Source organism: Dasypus novemcinctus, chromosome 7 (genome assembly GCF_030445035.2).
Source record: "Dasypus novemcinctus isolate mDasNov1 chromosome 7, mDasNov1.1.hap2, whole genome shotgun sequence".
In the NCBI taxonomy this organism is placed as follows: Eukaryota; Metazoa; Chordata; class Mammalia; order Cingulata; family Dasypodidae; genus Dasypus; species Dasypus novemcinctus.
In genome coordinates this window covers 9,791,087-9,810,769 of record NC_080679.1, presented here as the reverse complement: position 1 = coordinate 9,810,769, position 19,683 = coordinate 9,791,087, and the positions used below count along the sequence as shown (strand labels likewise).

The following is a 19,683-nucleotide window of genomic DNA, read 5'->3' as shown; positions in this document are numbered from 1 at the left end:
CTGGTGAGCCTAGCAGCAGAGGTCCCATCCATGAGGAGCTAATAGAAAATGAGAACCAGCTGCAGTACCCTGACCTCAGTTCCTGGGATTCCCTGCCATCTGGCTGTCCTTTGTTTTTCATGGTGGGCCCAGGACCATACCTGAGAGTTCAGGTGCTAATGAGAGGCAGGGCAGTCTTGGGGTGGGGCTGGCTCCCCAGGAAGACCAGTGTGACCTCTGGTGGGGGGTGGGGATTGGTTTCAACCACACAGGCATTGATTCCATCAATCATGCCTGTGTCGTGAGACCCCCATATCAACTGGGGACCCTTGAAGCTCCTGTGAGCCTCCCTGATTGAGAAGATTCACCTCTATCCTGGGAGGGTGACCTGCTCTGACTCCATGTGGAGAGTTTGCAGGAGCCTGGCTTTGAGACCCTTCCAGACTTTGGCCATGTGTCTCTGCTTTTGGCTTCTTCTTCTTTGCATCCTTCTACTATAATAAAACCATAACTGTAAGTATAGCATGTTCAATGGGTTCTGTGAGTCCTTCTAGGGAGTTTTCAAACCCAATGGGTGTGGTGGGAAATCCCAAATTTGAAGTTAGTTGGTGAGAAGTATGGGTGCCCTGGGCCCCCAAAGTGGCGACTGGCACCCTTACCCTGTGGGGTGGCCTAATCCCACGTGGTTGGGGTCGTAACTGACCTGTACTGAGGGACTGCAGCCTTCACTGTCAGTGCCGAAGCTGTGGAAGTTGTAGGGGCTTTTTGATAATCCAGGGGAGAGCTTTAAGGTGCTTGGTGGTCAGGAGGGCCTGGAGCCTTGAAGGGACTAAATTTAAAAGAGCGTGTCCCTATACTCTGTGCCTTAAGTTTCTTTGGCATTAAAGATAGTCACCTGTAACAATGGCTAGAAAATTCAGCCATTTCGCATCCACATAGTGATCTCCCCATGGTGCCATAATTTTGGCACGATGGTGACTGCCATGCAGTTCAAATTGTCTCCAAGTTTCCTCGTTTCAACGAGCTCATTGGTGTGGATTCTAGGTTTTTAAGGCCTCGGACTATAGTTAGTTGCTTTTAAAATTTCAACTTAAATGAAGAACAAAGGATGGTTCTTAGGAGAGTGACTTTTCTTTGGGGCTCATCTCTAATGAAGTTGAGGGGAAGAAGATGGTGATTTTAAGTATTTCTTTTGTCCTCTTTTGCAATTCTCCTTATACGTTTAGAACACAGTGTTTTTCATCTCCTCTTCATCTTTCTTATGAGGTTTTCAAAATGTCCCACGTGGCAATTAAGTGGGAGTCCCTTAGTTTTATACTGTTCCTTTAGGACAGATAGCCCTTTTAAGTATATGAATCTTGACATAGATGGACACACAGTTCATAAACAAGTATATAAATTTAAGGAATTATTTGTTAAACTGTGGAATGGAAGAGAACCACTTAGTCAAAACCAGAGACCCAGAAGCTATAAAAGACAAGCTAAACACATTTGATTGCAGAAGATAACTTTTCAAGTAAAAGATACCTCCAATGAAGTCAAAGGACAAATGAGAGATTGGAGAGAATGCTGGCAATGCATATGATGAACACAGGATTTTCTTTACTGTCATAGAAAGAGCTCTTACAAATTGATAAGAGAAAGATGACTCAATAGAAAAACTGGCAGAGGAAATGTTTAAGAGTTATTCTGGGCAGATAGGAAAGTCCAAATTAAAACAAGGAGATGTTGATTTTTAACCCTTCAGATGGACAAAAATTCAAGGGAGGCCTGGTGCTGCTCGTCATGCTGGAAAATGGGTGTTGCCCTTGGGAAGGTGAATTGCCTCTACCTCTTTGGAAAGTAATTTGAAAATAGCTATTAAAAGAAAACACCATGAGAACCTTGGACCCAGGCATCTCCCTTCTGGGGATCTGTCCTAAAGCGATAGGAACGAAGATGTTGACTGGATGGTTGTTTGATGCCCATCAGTAGGGGGAAGTGCTGTATCTGTCCTGTAGGATATTATGCAGTTCTTTAAAAGGGAAAAAAATGGCAGATTTATATTTCTTGATTTGGGGGATGATTTTACATATAAAAAGCAGATTGCAGACTAAGGTTTATGGTATACTTTTATTTTGGTAAAAAAACAAAGAACTGGAACTTAAAAAAATATCAAGAGTATATATATAAAATAACAGCCTTGCATATGATTATGGAGAAAGACATGGACAGGTACATAGCAGGTTACTACTGATTACCTGTGAGCGGTAAAAAGGCGCAGGAGGTGGTAGATGTTAAACTCTACAGATTAGTTCATTTGCTATGGTGATCACATATTACTTCTGTAACTTAGAAAAGAAAATAGACAAGTTATCACAGAGCCCTGAGATTCCAAGAGGCCCAGTGGCCTCCGGGCTCCCTGGGAGTGGGCCTGGGTGGGTGCATGTCACCCTGCGGATGCCACATGCCAAAGGAACTGAACGCTGAGTGGCCAGCTGGTCTCCTGGTGTCCAGTGACGCCCTTCATCACTCTACCCTCTACACTGTGGCCAGGGGGATGTTTCTGAAATGTCATTGTTCTGCTTAAAATTCTGGAAAGATTTCAGTGGTTCCCCAGAGCCTTCAGGGTAAATTCCAGGCTGCTCAGCTTCTGTATGAGGTCAGACATGCGCTGGCCTCTGCCATACCTCCAGGCTCACCCCTGCTCTCAGGCCCCTGGCAGCATCATCTCTCTGCCCCCTAAAAGGGTCATCTCCACACCAGATGCCTTTGAAATGCTCGTCTCCCCGACTGGGTTACCTGCTGTGTCCTGACCTTCTGCCCAATTCCTGCTTGCATCATCCCTTCCCGAAGTGGTTGCTGGTGCCCTCCCCACGCGGCCTAGAGCCTCCTCTCACACAGTAACAACCTTCTTTCCTCTGGAAATGCAAACCTGGTGAATGGAGAGTGTGTCCAGAATCTCAACACCTGGCGCAATGCCTGGTACCTGGTGGGCTTGTTTGGTGAATGAAAAGAACCGTCTTCTTCCCCGTGTGCAGCTCACTATTCAGTTATAGCTTCCGTGCTATAAATCCTAGCAGATTATTTAGTGAGAGGCAGCAGTGGTGAATACAGCATAAATGTGTAACATCCCTTCTGTGCCAGGTGCCTGGAGCAAGGGTGGTGCAGCTGTAGGCCCCACGTGGTCTCACAGAAAGAACAAGCCACCCTCTCCCTCACTGTCCCTAAGTGGTGGCCGGGGAGGGTCTTGGACATGACCCCAGGCAGTGTCATGGCGCCCGGTGGGCCAGGGCCTGAGCTTACAAAGAGGAGCGGCGGGTGATGGGTGTGGTACAGGGTCACCTGAGAAAAAGGAAGAGAGCGCCAACTCCAGGCATTACAAGGGGATGGGGTGGGGTTGGGCCAGTCTGGGTCCTGTTTTACTGTGACAACGCTGGTAGCCCTGTCGAAACTGACCACTCAGCGTGCCGACAGAAACTAAGCCAACAGGTCGGCGGTGCTGCCTCCATCAGGCTACCTCGGGAAGCTCGGCGAGGCCGCCGTGGAAAGGTATCAAGAGCGTTCCTGGGCCCTGTGAGCGGCCACCAAAGCCCTACGCAGCGCCACGTCGCCCCCGTCGTCTGTCAGCTGCGTTTCAGTCAGGAAATGCTAGAATTCGGAGCTGAGAGGGACCGGGCCCACCCTCGTCGAGGTCCAGCAGCTCAGCGTCCACGGCCCTGGGCCCTCCGCTGCCTGACGGGCCACCTTGAGGCTGGCACAGGTCTTCTTCCCCCGCTCCGGCTGAGACCCCTTTGGTGTTTCAGGGTGGCGGTACTTGAGGGCCCCCGCTCCCTTGGCGCGAGCCCCTGGCTTGGCCCTGCCTTTAGCCACAGGCCTTTCCTAGATTAACACTCTGCCCGGGCACTGGACAGCAGCTAGAGGCCGCCCTGTTGGGACCCCGGGGTCGGCGGTCAAGATGCTCTTTCTGAGAGTGGCGCAGGGTTCACTCTGGGAGCAGATGGCCCAGGCCGCGACCCTGTCTGGCCCCACGTGGACATACGCACCTAAAGGTGGCAGTCTCATTAATGCAATGCAAATATGCACGGGGGATTCTGATCTCTAGATGGTATTCAACAGTGAGAGGAAATGGATGGAAACATCGGCTATTCTCCGACACTGAAACGATCGATCGTGGGTTCTGGGAGGCGTGTCAGAGGCAGGACGTGGACTGAGGGTTAGAAAATGACTTCGGGGCCGTGGCCTTGAAGAGAAACGAATCCACCGTCTGCCGTCTTCAGAAAAGCACCGGGTCAGGTGTGACCCGATCTAGAACAATTTCTCAAAATAAATTATTTTTAAATCTTGGGAATAATACATATTCATTATGAATATGAATGCAGAGAAGTGGGAAGAAGAAAAAAACCCACCTGAAACAGACTAAAGGTTGGGGTGCTCTTTCAAGTCTGAGGGAGACTATTGACATGGGGTAAAAAGAAGAGAGCAGATAATTGTAATAATAACAGCAGCTCCTGTATACAGAAGCTTTCAGGTGCCAAGCTCATTTCCAAGTGCTTTACATGTGCTAGCTCATTTAATTATTAAACACTTATTTTGTGTAGGTGCAGTTTTATTATCATTTTAAAATAAGAAGTCAGAGGCATTTTAAAATAAGAAGTCAGAGAGATTAAATCCCTGCTGCTAAAGGAAGAGATAGACCATCGAACATAGAAATAGATAATATGATAATATGAAATTATAACAATATAATACCATAAAAAACATAACCTAAATATAATATATAAAACATAATGTATATATCCTACCTGTAATTAATATGAAATGTAATAAAATAAAAATATAATATGTAATTAATATAATACTTTAATACAAAATTTATATACATGATATAAAACATAACCTATACTGTAATGTAGTAATTTACTATTGCAACGCATAAAGCCAATGAGTGAAGGACGATGGCACCCAGAGGGGGTTATTGCGATGTGCTACTGGCGTGGCTCTGGTGTCAGGGTCGGCTACAGAGAGGAGGTGACATTTGCTCCCAGAGCGCTGGTGCCAGGTGGTAGGAGGAAGCAGGGGAGGTAAAGCTAGCCTGATGAGGAATCAGCATCGGAGGAGGGTGGGGGGGTGAGGGGCAGGTTAGGGAGCGCCTTTTCCGCCAGGTTAAAGACACTGGACATGGTCCTGTAGCTGGAAAGAGAGTGCACGGGCCTTTACACAGGTGTCTGACACAAGCTTAGTTGTATTCCTCTAGCAACCTGCCAAATTGAATGAGCCCTTCAAAAATCAGTGAAAGGAAATCGCTGGCTGTTTCTTACTGTTTGCAACTGATGACTTTGTGCTTGCCTTTTTTTTCCCTCACATTTTACTGTGGCAATATATATACAACTCAGAATTTCCTTTTAACTGCCTGCAAGTGTACAATTCAGTGCTGTTACTTACATTCACGATATTGTGCTACCATCACCCCCATCCATTACCTAAATGTTTTCATCATGTCACGAGAAACTCCGCACCCATTATGCAATAGACCTGTGTGGCACCCCAACCTGGCATGGTGGGTCCCCTGGCAGGACTGGCAAATCAGGATCACCAGGGCCATGGGTCAGTCCTCCTAGGTTCAGATGCGAGCTAGGTGTTTCAGGGAAGGAAGGACAGACAGAAAACGTGTGAAATCTGTGAAAAACCCAGAGGAGCTGCCCACCTGTCTGAAATTAGCTGTCAAGTTTCTTGCTTTAGGTTTATTCTGAAAGCCCCAACATCTCCACCATTGTTTTAGCAACTACTTTTTCTTTAGGAATGTTTTGATGACTTTTTACTCTGTTCTGGGGACCTTTCTTTCTGTTTCAGTCTTTTACTACCAAACGGCTTTCATTACTGAGGTTTTATCCTTTTTAACACCTATTGTGCAAGTCCCCTTCATTATTCTTATTCAAAACTTCCCTGGCCTTTCTTGCATGTTTCATCTTAAGAAGCCTCAGGCTTGTCTTGTACAATCTTCTCTTCTTTCTCCTTCCGGGACTTTATGGCATGGTGTTACCTCTGTAGAATCAGTCAGGGGAAACAGGCATCTTTAGGAAATGGTGTCTTGCCATCCAGAAAATTGGTGTGACTATCCATTTGTTCAAACATATATAGCTTCCCAGGTAAATTTTTATAGTTTTAGTCATATGGGTCTGGCAGATTTTTTGTTTCATTTATTTCCAGTCTTTTGTGATAGCCAGTGAGACATTTTTTCTGTTTTGTTTTTCGCATGACAACATTCTGATATATAGGAAGGCTGCTAAGTTTTGCTCATTTATTTTTGGAATAAGTCTCATTTCTGAGCTCTCTCTTTGTTTTTCTCCTCTCTCTCTGTGTCATGGATGAATCCCCCTATTCCTTTTTTTATTGAACTTCTTTCTTCTTTTTATTCTAATATGAAATGGATCTTGAATGTTGCCGGAGACTTTCCAGCAAATATTGAAATGGTATATTTCCTTTTGATCAAGTATTCTGATTAGTTATGAAAGTGGTAAATTTTATAAAAATTCTTACTATTTAGTCATTCTTCTCTTCTGTGGTCATGGCAAAGGCTTTGGTTTGCTAAAGGTTGCTAAGGCAATATTCCAGAAATGGGTTGGCTTTTAAGTGGGGATTTATTCATTTATAAATTTATAGTTCCAAGACTGAGAAAAACATCCAGATCGAGGCATCAGGTGATGATTTTCTCCCCGAAGACCAACTGCCAGTGATCCTGTACTCCTGTCACCCGGCAGGGCACAATGGCAGCAGCTCGAGTCTCTCCCTTCTGCTCCAGGTCGCGTTGCTCTCAGCTTCTGGCTTCCTCCAGCTTTCTCTCTCTCGTGGCTTTCTCTCTCCTGGGTTCCATTGATTTCATTTTCTGGCTTCTGGGATCTTCTCTCTAAGCTTTTTGACCCACCCTGGGTTACACCTTACTCAAGTAATTTAATCCAACTGCCCTTCACTGAATCTAATCAAAAGATCCCACCTACAGTAGGTTCACACCCACAAGAACATAATTTTCTGGGGTTCACAAAAGACTCAATTTACCACAGGATAGCTTTCTTTTAATATACTGCTGGATGTCATTTACATACAAGGCTATCCGAATTCTGAAATCCTGAATCTCTTGGTAACATTTTCAATTTCAGTGAATTTCTGAACTTTTCTTCCTCCTTTCCTGCTCAGCTCATCGTTCTTGGGTTGTTCCAGAGGCAGATCCCAACCCTTACTGCAAATCTCCAGCCAGCTGTGTATTTACCAGGGATGGGACTCTGTATAGGCACAAACTATCACTGATGATGTGGAGATGAAAGGGAAATTGCAGAAATCTTCTCTAGGAAGATGCCAAATAGTGAGTAGGTAGGAGGGAGGCTTTGATGAGCCACTTAAGTTGGGGCTGGTGAGAGCCTGGACAGGGGAGATGGGCTCCAAACCACCCCAAACCTGAGCGCGTGTCCTTCTCTGCAGAGCTCAGCCTCTCCTCCTCAGAAATGGTGAAGCAATGTCTAAAGGACACAAAAATTATTGGAAAAAATCAGGCTGAAGCAGTACTCAATTACCAGCCTTCCCTTGGGAACCTGATGTCTCTGTGTCCAGAACTGACTTGAGAGAAAAACAACATTTTGGAAGCTGCTGATGCTTGGGAAAGGCGGAGCTCAGTGTGTAAGTGAACCCCGGCCTGCGGTCCCTGGAAAAGCAGTCTTTGGGTGTGCATGTCCAGTAACAGCTCTGTTACCCAGCCTGCTGGGATCTGGATAAGAGATTTTACCATTTACCGAGAAAGGAATACGCTGTGGCTTGAACCCTGTCCCCACAAAGACACATTTAAGTCTTAACCCTAGTGTTGGAGTGTGAGCTTCGCAGAGCCTAGGAAGGGTAAGGCCAAACTGAGCAGTGGCCCTTGGTTCAACGTGCCTGGAGTCCTAGAAGTAGAGGAAATCTGGACACGCTCTCAGTGATGGCCATGTGACGGAGGCAGAAACTGAGCCACGGACAGCCGGCAAGCCACCGCCAGAACGCAACAGGCTTCGGAGATTTGGACTTCCAGCTCCAAACTGTGAGACCCTGAGTTCCTGCTGTTGCAGCCACCCAGCTGCGGGGCTTCTACGGCAGCCCCGGCCTGCCCCGCGAAGGCTTCTTGGCTGGATCCTGCGGTGCAGAGGGGGTGGGATTCCAGCAGGAGGCTTTCCTGAGGAGTAGCTGAAACAAGCACGCCAGGTAGAGTTTTTAAAATGAACAGCCCTGTTGATGGGCATTGGCCTAAAACATTCTAGATCAGGGGTCAGAAGGCTTTTTTCCACAAGGAGCAGCTGGGATCTTCGCTTTGTCCAGTGTCCTGTGCCCATACCCCCCTCTTTTTTGTAAAAACCATTCTTGGCTCGTGGGCTCTGTGAAAACAGGAGGTGGGGCTGCCTTGAGCCCCCGTTGTGGTTTGCTGAGTCTGTCCGAGATGGTCTAGAGGATACAAGCTGGTTGTCACTGTCTCTGAGCAACCAGTGAAGCTAAGATGGCCGTATTCCTACCTGGGCTCTTCTCAGCTACAGTTACACTCCTAGCATCCAAGGAAGACGGAGGCCAGCCTTCCAGAGAGGATGCCTCCCCTGCACTGAGCGCCCCACCTGTCCAAGAGGAGGGCTGCTTCCTCCCCTCAGTGGGATTTGTGGACTCCTTTTGGATAAAGCTTCAGAGAACAGGATTTGATGCACTCGAATGGGTGCTGCTGCTTATCTGTGTTTGAGTTTGGGGAGTAGAAGGGGAAGTCGGGAAAACCGAGTTTTGACTAGATACACAGTATTTTAAGGTGCTTCTTGAGACAGTAATTTGCAGGGTTATAATTATAACTGGGATTCCTGGCAAGCTCTTACCCTGCACTTCATTAATCTGGGGCATGTCCCTTTTTTAGTGCAGAGGCAGAAGTGTGCAGTTCCCTTTGCCAAGGTCAGGAGCAGCCAGGGACTAGAGAGGGGTGGATGGTGATGTTATTACCTCAAAGCAGCCTGACCTACATTGGGGAGAAGCGCCAGGCTAACTGCTGCCTTCCATTTGCTCTGCTGCAGCTCCAAGACCTGTTAATTGTAGCTGCTAATAGGATTTATAGCATAGAATTGTTATGAAGGTTAAGTCAGTAAATATAAATCATTAGAATAGTGATGCTAAGGCATCAGAGTTCTGCTCGCTTTTCACTTAAAAAATCAGTCAAGTTACCATTTTAAATATTTGGTAGAGGAGCTGATGTGTCGTAGATGCCCGATAAATATTAATCACCTTCTCTTTAAAGACCTTGCCCCATTCAAGAGGCACTTGCTAAAAACGTCTGCCATACACAGAACCCGGGAAAGGACGCCTCAGAGGTGTCCAATTCATTGTGAGACCCTAAAGCAGGGGTTCTTAACCAGATTTCAGGAGGTCCATGAGCTTGAATTGAAAAAAATCAACTTACCATCTTTATGTCCTCTGACCTCTAACCAAAATCTAGCATTTCCTTCACTTAGGAATGTATGCAAACAATTACAGTAGTAATTTCATATCATGTTGCAGTTGTTGCATATCTTGAAAAATTGCTCACGTTCATCCATACTTCGAAATTTTGCTAGTTGTTAGACCTGATGGTAGTTGAGTGTCATAAAAACATCTGCTGTTATATTCTGAGAAGGGGTCCGTGGTTGTCACCTGACTGGCAAAGGGTCTGTGAAACAAAAAGGGTTAAGAACCCCTGCCCTAAAGTAAGAAAAGCTGAGCATGCCGCAACTGTTAGTAGGTTAGTGTTTTGCTTGTGCGTAGGATCTTTTCTTGGCTTAAGATATATAAAAGTTTGACATTATTGATGAATTCCAGAAAGAAATATTGGATTATGTTTGTAAACTGATCTTTTCCTCTGGGTTTATTAGATTATATCAGATTCATAGTTTTACTTGATTAATTATGTAAACCTCTTGTGCCAGTAGGACATTGAGTTCCCTCCCCTTGGTGGGTGGGGCCTCACAGACAAAAGGCGTGGCAAAGGACAGAGCTGGGGGCTTTTTTGTTGGAGTTTTGATGTTGGAGTTTGATGCTGAAGTCTTAAACTGGAGCCCCAGAGAGAGAGAGAGTGAGAGAGCCGTTCTCCTGACAGTCTGCAGCTGACCTTGTGGAGAGAGGCAAAGCCTAGAGAGCCTCATAGTCTACAGCTGACCTTGTGGGGGAACCAGAGGAGCTGAGTCCAGAGGAACCCAGGAAGCCTGACCCTGGCAGACATCAGCAGCCATCTTGCTCCAACACGTGAAAATAGACTTTGGTGAGGGAAGTAATTTATGCTTATGTCCTGATATCTGTAAGCTCCTACCCCAAATCAATACCCTTTATAAAAACCAATCAATTTCTGGTATTTTGGATCAGCACCCCTTTGGCTGACTATTACAAGATATTTAAATCTTAGACTCTAAGAATAATGCCTCATAACAAATGGATGCCATGTCTTTGCCTGGCCATCTCAGTCAGGTTTGGCCTCTGAAGTTTTAACCCAGAATTCTGAGAAACGAATGCTTCCTCATTCAGGATTTGCTTATAGAAGATTTTGCATGGTTCATTGCTCCACTTCTTTGGCTCTTGAAGGGATGATATGATATTAGTCATGAATGTAGCTGGGATGGATGAACTTCACAAGTTGTAAAAGTGCTCTGTGGTCAGCTGTTACTAAACAGGCACCTCAAATCCTTTTGAAAGAAAGCATTCCTCAGATAGTTCATGTTCTGCACTGCAAGGTGGTACATACGTTGGTGAAGTTCAAGGCCCTGGGCCAGAGAGCTGGGATCCCCAATCCCAGCTTCATCACTTCTTAGATTAATGACTCAGATATTTTACTTTCTCTTGCTCTGCCGCAGCTCCAGGATCTGCTAATTGTAGCTGATAATAGGACTTACAGCATAGAATTGTAATGAAGATTAAGTCAGTAAATTTCAGTGCTTAGAATGGTGTCTGGGATCTAATGAATGTTTACTATTTTATATTTTTTAGTTTTGGTTTAATCTGTAACTGAAAAATCATTGGTATAATCAGTTTTGGGATAGGACACAAAGTAAGCATTTTTCTAATTACATAAGTAATTTGTACTCAGGGCACAATGCTTGGAAAGGAAGGAAAGGACGCCCACCGTGTGACGCCGGAGATGGCTGCCACTAAGGATTTGCTGTATCTCCCCAATGGATTGAGATTTCTGTAGTGAGATTATGTTGTAAATTCAAGTTGTAGCTTAATTATTTTCTCTTAACCTATCAGCATTTCCTCCAATATGAAAGCTCTTCATCAACATAATTTTTAAAGGCTGCATAATGTAATTATATGGATTAGCATTTCTTCATGTTGAACATTTCAGTTTTCTCTTCTCTTGGGGAAGGCGGCTGTTACCTGTGGTACACTGGTGAGAGCTTTGTGCATCTATTCACTCATATTTTTTCTTTTCTCACTCTCTCCTTTATTCTTAGGTTAAATTCACAGAAGTCAAGTCCAAGGGATAAACATTTTTAAGGCCCTTGATAGAGATTAGCAAACTCTTTTCCCAGGTGGTTTACCATTGAATGCGTGCGAACAATGTAGGAGGGGCAGGTTATTCCTAAGAGTGTCAACATCCAGGACCTATTTGTATCTGCACAATAAAAAATGAACAAAAATAGAACCTCCTTGAAAAATCTCAAAATAAAAATTAATTTTAAAAATCATTGGAGATTTTTCATGATTAAAAAAAGAGAACAAACCCTTGATACACGTAAAAATATGGACGATTTCACAGACAATGCAGAGTGAAAGAAGCCAGACCCCAAAATATATTATCCCACTTATAAAAACTTTAAGAACAGGCATTCCAATGGATGATGACAGAAGACAGAACAGTGGTTACCTCTTGACTGGGCAGAGGCACGAGAGAACCTTCTGGTGCTGAAAATGTTGTCTTGATCTGAGTGTACACAAATGCAAAACCCCACCAAGCTGCATACTTTATTGCATTCTGCACAAATTCATTGCCTGTGTGTTATACCTCAATAACAGCAAAAAAAAATAATTATACGCAAAAAAGGGTACACTTTTGGGCCCAGCAGGAATTGAACTGGTGCCGTGTTTTTCCAGCCCTCATACGGCTTCTTCTCTCCTGTTTGGCGTGAAGGAAGAGCTTAATGCCGCTATTGTTGTACTTGGCTATTCAATGCTAAGGCTGGGCCTTTTCTCCTTTCTGGCAGCTACACCGTGGGCATCGTCCAGGAGAACAACGACCAGGTCTGGAAGTTCCAGAGGTACTTCCTGGTGCAGGAGTACTGCAGCCGCCTCAACATCCCCTTTCCCTTCGTCGTCTTCGCTTACTTCTACATGATGGCCAAGAAGTGTTTCAAGTGCTGCTGCAAGGATAAAAACGTGCAGTCGTCTGCTTGCTGTGAGTGCTCTCTCTGTCTGCTTTTGGGAGTCGGAGCAGTGAGTCATTTCGGGGAAGCCTGCCTGGCCCCCATCTCGGGAGGAGGGAACTGGCACGGCTGTTTTGCCGCTCATCTCTGCCTGTCTGTAAGACACGGGCATCCTGCCAGCAGGGGTTACTCAAGATAGAGCGTAGAGCACTGCCAGCCTTCTGGAATAGCCTTATTTGGGGGGAATGGCTTTCGGAGGAACAGCATAACAGCATATTGAACGAGTGTTTTGCATGGGACCGTGACAACACACTGGGTTTTGTCTTCCATTGCACCTTGAAAATTTATTCTCCGGGGGCTTCATCTCCCAGGGGCAGAGGCTGGAGGGTGTAGCTGCAGGAATGACTTCTCCATCAGGTGCAGCTGTTCCGGTGCTAGGGGCCACATTACTTCGGGATCCACGAAAATGCTTTGTTTTCTTTTAAAATCAGAAGGACAAAAATGGACTTTTAGGCCTAGGAAAATGTTTCCACATATGACATCAAATCGGGATGTTTGTTCTTGGGGAAGAGGAGTCATTTTAGAGTATTGGGCTGGGGCATCTTGAGATGTACCTCCCCAGCCCCCCTGGAGCACTAGTGGTAAAAACCAAAGTCTATGTTAAATGAGAAAAAGGTGGGTATTGAAGGCCATTTAGGAAAGGGATAATATAAGAGAGGATACATTATAAATAATTAAAGGAGTAAGGGCATTTTGTCCATGTTGAGTTTGGCATGATGAGCTAGATTTTTTCTGCCTTGTTCGTGCATTGTTCATACCACTTGCAGGTGTGTCTTCCCAGGGCTGCTGGATATGTAGTATGCTCTGGTTTTCAAAAGCGTCATTGACTGCCACCCTTGGGTTTCTGAGCCATATGGGGCTCATGATTCCTGTCCTTTCAGCAGAACCCCCAATATTTTGATTCATAAAGTAAAAATATGAACTTTACCAATCTAGACATGATCATTAGTGGCAGTTAAGAAAAATTTAACTTGCCAAGAGCCATCATGTTTTTGTGGAGGTCTTTTAACTCCTTAGAAATGGAAGCGACACACAAAGATGACCTTAAACATCATCCTTCTGTGCTGTTTCTGGAGCTGTGACCCCGGGAGGCCAGCTTTCAGAATGAAAATTATTGACGACCCCTGACTCCTGGCAGAGTTGAAGGAGCCGTCCTAATCACCTCCTTTAACAGCATGATTTCAAGATATTCAATGTCACTTTGGGGATGTCATTAGCTATCACACATATGCAATTGCCTTTCTTAATGAAGAAAAGTGTTTTGACAATTTGGATAAGTTGCTGTCTTTTCTCCCCATCATTTTGCGATGAAGACAGAGTGAGCCATTTCCAACCCAAAGAACGAGAAGTCTTTTTATAATGGGGAGGGGAACTGGAATTTCAGATGTGGCATTTGATGGGCTCAGAGACCACACCCAGAGCCCAGAGGGCCCAAGCCTCATGGGGTGACAGGCCTCGGGGCTGACTTTGGTCTTTTCTTGAAACCACGTCATGGATGAAGGTTCAAAGGGCCTGGGAGAAGACTTCCAGAACCCAGCAATGTCTTCAGAGAACAGGAGCCTGACAAGTTTCATATTCTTCTAAATGGTCCCAGAGAAAAGACAAACCACAATGAATAAAAAGTTGCAGGGAGGAAGATTTTGGCTCAGAATAAAGAAAAAAGTATCTAGCAATTAGTGTTATCTGGAAATGAAATGAATGACCTGTGTATTAGTCAGCCAAAGGGGCGCTGATTCAAAATACCAGACATTGGTTGTTTTTTATAAAGGGTATTTATTTGGGGCAGGAGCTTACAGATACCAGGCCATAAGGCACAGGTTACTTCCCTCACCAAAGTCTAATTTTGCATGTTAGAGCAAGATGGCTGCTGAAGCCTGCCAGGGTTCAGGCTTCCTGGGTTCCTCCCTTCAGGGTCTTGCTTTTCTCTGGGTTCAAGGTTCCTTTCTTCTCAGGGCTTGCTTCTTCCTGGGCTCAGGGCTCCTTTCTTCCTGGGGCTTGCTTCTCTTTCCTTTGTGAACTTAATCCCCAGGGCTCCAGCTTAAGGTTTCAGTGTCAAACTCCATCAAAACTCCAATGTCAAAAACCCTTGCATCAAAAGCTCCCACTATCCTTTGCCATGCCATTTCTTGCCTTAATGGCCCAATCAAAGCTGTAATCATAACTCAGTCATGCCTAGTAATAGACCAGATTACAAACATAATCTAATATCTATATTTGGAAGCCATAGCTATATCAAACTGCTACAGCCTGTGAGGTAGTGAATTCCACACGGGTGGGATTCATGTTGGGGATGGGGGCACAGAAAGAAGGTCCTCTTTCCAAAGATCCTTGGTGCTCAGTACAGGATCAGTGGAACCAGGAAACTCAGTGCATAAATAAGAGCAAATCAGTCCTCCAGATTCAGGATGGGGCTGAAAAAGGCATTGCATTTCCCCCAAATTTATTTAATGATTAAGCACAATATGTGCATACAGTGGAAACAGATCCCCCAGTTTGGCCAGCATGTGGAAAAGAGCTTCAGCCCAAGGAAGGAAGCAGATAGACTGGAAATCTTGTATCCACTTATCGATGATGATGGGCCAGGTCCAGGGGTTGCCGGGAGAATCATCTCTTCGACAAACAGGGAATCGGTGCAAGTTGTTGTCACTTTCCCTCCTTCATACAGTTCTTATTCTCAGGAAGGAATAAAGAAACAGAGGGGACTAAAAGACCATAGAAGGACAGGCACGTGATGATAAGAGAGCAAGCCAGAGTCCAGTTGGTTTGTGGAGATGCCCAGGGCAGCTGGTCACCACCTGCTCATTTGCTTCTCCTTCAGGGAGATTAGTATTAACAGTTCCAGAAGCCATCGACCTCGTGATAGTTGCCAGTGTTTTCAGTTGTCAATTTCCTCCATTTTCTTGGAATCTGCTTCCAAATGATGGGAAAGTCTTAGGATATCATTTTGAAATTGCCCTCCTTGTTTAGAAATGCAAGATTTTGCAAATAAGTGTCAGGAAAGGTAGAATACAAACTCTTTTTTTGGTGTTATTTATGCTGACCTCTTAAAGCAATGGTAAAACATACACTTCCCAATTGCATTTCTATAAAGTGTGTTGTTTTTCATGAATATAAAAGCAGCAAATATTCATTATGGAATATTTGAAAAAATACAGAGTAAGAGAACATGTAACCCACCATCCAGAGACAAACATACTGGTGTCTATTCTCTTATTCTTGGGTGGGTGGGTAATAATTGAATCACTCTGTGCACACACATTCATAATCTAATTTGTTTATTTAACTAATAATATATTGTGAACCATTTCCATGTCCATAAATAGAAATCCAAATGAAAATTTTTAAACTGTGAAATATTCCAGCCTCTGGATGTACCATAATTCATTTAACCAACCTTTGTGGTTGAACATATAGATTGCTTTGTCTCTTCTATTAGCATATAATGCAGTGATAAATGCTTTTATGCATTCATTCTTGAGCACATCAGTGATTTTTTCCCTTTAAGCTATTTCTAGAAGATAATTTTCTACAGAAGTTTATATTCATTTTTTAAGGCTTTACGTGTTGCCTGCCCTCTTCCTCTACCTTTTCTGCCTCCCTTCGCTTTAAAGGCTCTAACAATTTATGGATTTTCCCTTTAATATGAGAGGTCTGTTTCCCCACATCTTTGACAAAATAGGGTATAGTCATTATTTTAGACCCTGCTAATTTTCTAGTTTGGCTGTTGAAAAATGATATGCCTTTCTTTCTATTAGCATTTCTTTGACTGCCAGAGAGATTGGGCACTTTTTCTCCGTCATTTGTTGTTCTTGCTCTTTGACCATCTGAGCTCAGGAGAGTCTCTCCTCCCAGTGTTGATTTTTCATTACTCTTATGGACTTCCACATAAAATTTAGTTTGAGAAAAAAAATGATTGGAAACGACTTTGCTAGGAAAGATGCAATTTAAAGAAATTTAGTTAGGAAATATCTTCTAAAGTGAATAAATACCATTTGAAAATAATTTCATATTTGACACACAGGATTTGCTCAAATACAGCTACTTGCATATTGGCTCTGTCTTTGACCCCCAGTTAATTTCCTTTACACCCAAGAGATCTTATAATTGTTCCTAAACTCAACCATGTAGATGAACAAATTTAAACAGTAATTTAAAAGTTAAAAACTAGGTAAAATTCTTCCAAGTGGACACCTGCACACGCATATGTGCTTTCCTGTCCCGTGAATTTGCGTGGGAGCCTGGCGTCCATTGCACTAGCCCTTAAGCACTGGCTACACGCTCATCTGTTCTTTTTTAAAAATTTTTAAAAAAGATTTATTTTTTAAAATTTATTTCTCTCCCTTCCCCTCCCCCCCAGTTGTCTGCTCTTTGTGTCCATTAGCTGTATGTTCTTCTGTGACCGTTTCTATCCTTACCAGTGGCGCCGGGAATCTGTGTTTCTTTTTGTTGCGTCAGCTCTCCATGTGTGTGGCGCCATTCCTGGGCAGGCTGCACTTTCTTTCGCATTGGGCAGCTCTCCTTACGGGGTGCACTCCTTGCTCGTCGGGCTCCCCTATGCGGGGACACCCCTGCATGGCACGGCATTCCTTGTGCGCATCAGCACTGTGCGTGGGCCAGCTCCTCACGGGTCAAGGAGGCCCAGGGTTTGAACTGAGGACCTCCCATGTGGTAGGTAGACACCCTATCCATTGGGCAAAGTCCGCTTCCCCTGATCTGTTCTTTTGTTTGCCTGCAAGTTCCAAAGGCTCAGGCACTATAAGAAATTGAGCTAAAATTTTTGCTGGCACATGCTGCACACCAATTTCATAGTCCAGGCTTAGGTGGGAGGGAAAGACTAAGAGTAAAAATTCTCGTTGTGGTCCACACTCAACTCACACCCATTCACGAGGGCAGGAACTATGTTGGGGGCCTAGTCCAGATTTGGATTGAGAGCTGGCACTCCATCTGTAATTCACTGACCCAATGATAGGTTTAGCATTTTTAAAGTATCATCCAAATAGAAGAGGAGCACATTTTAAGTGGGGGAACCAAACTTCGTTAGCGGAATAATTTTCCTGAGCCACAAAATACACAGAATGGATTTAGATTGATCTCTGTTTAGAACAAAGATTCCATTCCTATTTCATGCCAGCTGCTCCAATTCCTCATTTTCACCAGGAAATTCATTAATATTCCATCACTCTGCTGTTGTCAGTCATAAGTAATATTTCTCAGCTCAGCCTGTAAGGGGTGAATCTAATCTCCTTGTACCAGAGTAACACAAAATGCCTAGTAGGTGCTGACTTAGGTAGCAGGGGCCAATGAAACAATTTGAATGTTTTTCTCTGTCTCTTTATTCAAGGTTTCAGAAACGAAGACAATGAAACTCTGGCGTGGGAGGGTGTCATGAAAGAAAATTACCTCGTCAAGATGCACACCAAAGCCAACGACACCTCCGAGGAGTATGTCACTTGTTCCTTTTCTGCCTTTCGAGGCTCCCCTTCCCTACGTAAGCCGACAGAATGTAGGCAGCTGATTTGAGCAAGCCCTGTAAGGAGAGTTCACAGCACCGAAAAGATATCACCCAGGCAACTGAAGACGATAAACACATAAGAGTATTAGTCTTTCAAGAAGGGCAAAGACCACCTGTCTGCCCTCACCACCCTGTTGTTCCTCTAAGGTCCTGCGGAAGAATAAGGTTTCTGGTATTGGAGGTGCAGGGTTGTGGCCCCAGGTAACAAGAGCTTGGCTTCCTCTCCTGTGGGCACAAGGGATTCAGGGAGACGTGGTCCACTGGCATTATCCTGAGGGTGCTGCGCATGCACCTCTGGGATGAAGAATTAGGGAGACAAGGAGGTTGTAAAACCCTTTGGCTGATCTGTTACCATGTTTGTGAATGATGGGGAGGGGTTATAAACATCCTGTGTGAGTCACAGCTGAGTCCTTCAGTGGTCCCCAAGGCACGTGCTGTACAGAGCCTGCTCTTACGGTAAGCGTTAACATGCCTGACTGACAGATGTCACCCTTGCTATGAGTTCAAAACACACCTAAAAATTTATGCTAAAAAATAAAAAAGTAAATATAAACACTATCAGTCCCTTTGTTAAGTTCAACACAGCTGTTGAAAGAAACGTGGCACACTCTTTTCTTTGAATAACAGGCAGACGCTCTAAGCTCTGCTCTGTTTCTCGGCTCTGAGATCTTAGTTTTGGAAGGTGGGGATGGACCTTACAGGTCACCTTCTACCACCCATCAGCAGAATTAGCTTTATTTGATGCACTTCTAACTGGGGTGAGAGAAGAATTCACCTTAGCTTGAGTATTAGGAAGAAAATCAGTTGAAAATGAAAATGATCCATATTCCTTCCTCTAAAAGACTATAAAATGAAGCCTAACAGCCTCTCTCAATTTCGTTCTCTCTCCTTTTTACTTTCCCTCTCTCTCTCTCTCTTTTTTTTTTTTTTTAACTTCCTTGCAGAATGAGGCATCGGTTTAGACAGCTGGATACAAAGGTAGGGTCCCTTTATAGTTTGGGAAATATTTTCGATCTCCATTATCATTGAGCTTTCAGCTAGAGGCCAGCGATTATAGCTAGAAAATGAAAGAAGTCAACTGTCTGGAAAAGAACATGTGAGTGTTAGGCTTAGGGAGAGAGTGCCCATCCCCACCCTGTGCCGGGCAGTCAGAATTTACAGGTAGGTTCAGCCAAAATGACAAGGCTGGATTCCTGTGTGACTCTGAAGAAGGGGTGGTACTTAGTGTTTTGGCATGATATTTTGAAAATTGCGTCCTGGATGGTGATATTCACAGGCTGCTCAGGACTTACTCTTTAGCAACTAGACAGTGCTTGACTAGTGTGGCAGAATCTTCAGCCCCTGCTACTTTGCTCAGAGTAAGTTCTCAACAAATGTTTGTTAAAAGAATAAATAAGAAAAAGGTGCCACGTGTGGAGGTCATATCATTTATTTATTTATGTTATTGACCCTCGGCCTTTCGGAAACCCAAGCCCATGTGTCCTTGGGCTGCACACCTGAACCCTGATACTCTTGGAGCCCGTTGGCGATCAGGACAGTGAGTCAAGGCCACATGCCTGGTGTCATCCTGGCCCACTCCAAAGTAACTCTCCTATTCCTTTGGCATCTCCTTCTCCCCTTCCCTTGGAACTGCCTGACATATAAGTTGGAGTCAACGAAACAGGATGATGTTTGATTTTGTATTGACCATCAAATGCTTGAGTCACACTTTGGTTATTGGTTGCTGTGTAACAAACAACCCCACAATTCAATGGCTTCAAACAAATGTATTTTGCT

At 44.4% G+C, this 19,683-nt stretch overlaps 1 protein-coding gene across 2 annotated transcripts in view; it reads left to right on the top strand.

Annotated features, from left to right (window-relative positions):
- The window catches only part of TRPM8 (transient receptor potential cation channel subfamily M member 8), a 101,561-nt gene that overhangs the window by 74,389 nt on the left and 7,489 nt on the right, over positions 1-19,683 (top strand). For both annotated transcript variants that reach the window (XM_058299859.2, XM_058299860.2), the window contains 3 exons: positions 12,177-12,367; positions 17,737-17,836; positions 18,852-18,885. In XM_058299859.2, the coding sequence (XP_058155842.1) occupies positions 12,177-12,367; positions 17,737-17,836; positions 18,852-18,885 (325 nt within the window). The remainder of the gene's footprint in view (positions 1-12,176; positions 12,368-17,736; positions 17,837-18,851; positions 18,886-19,683) is intronic.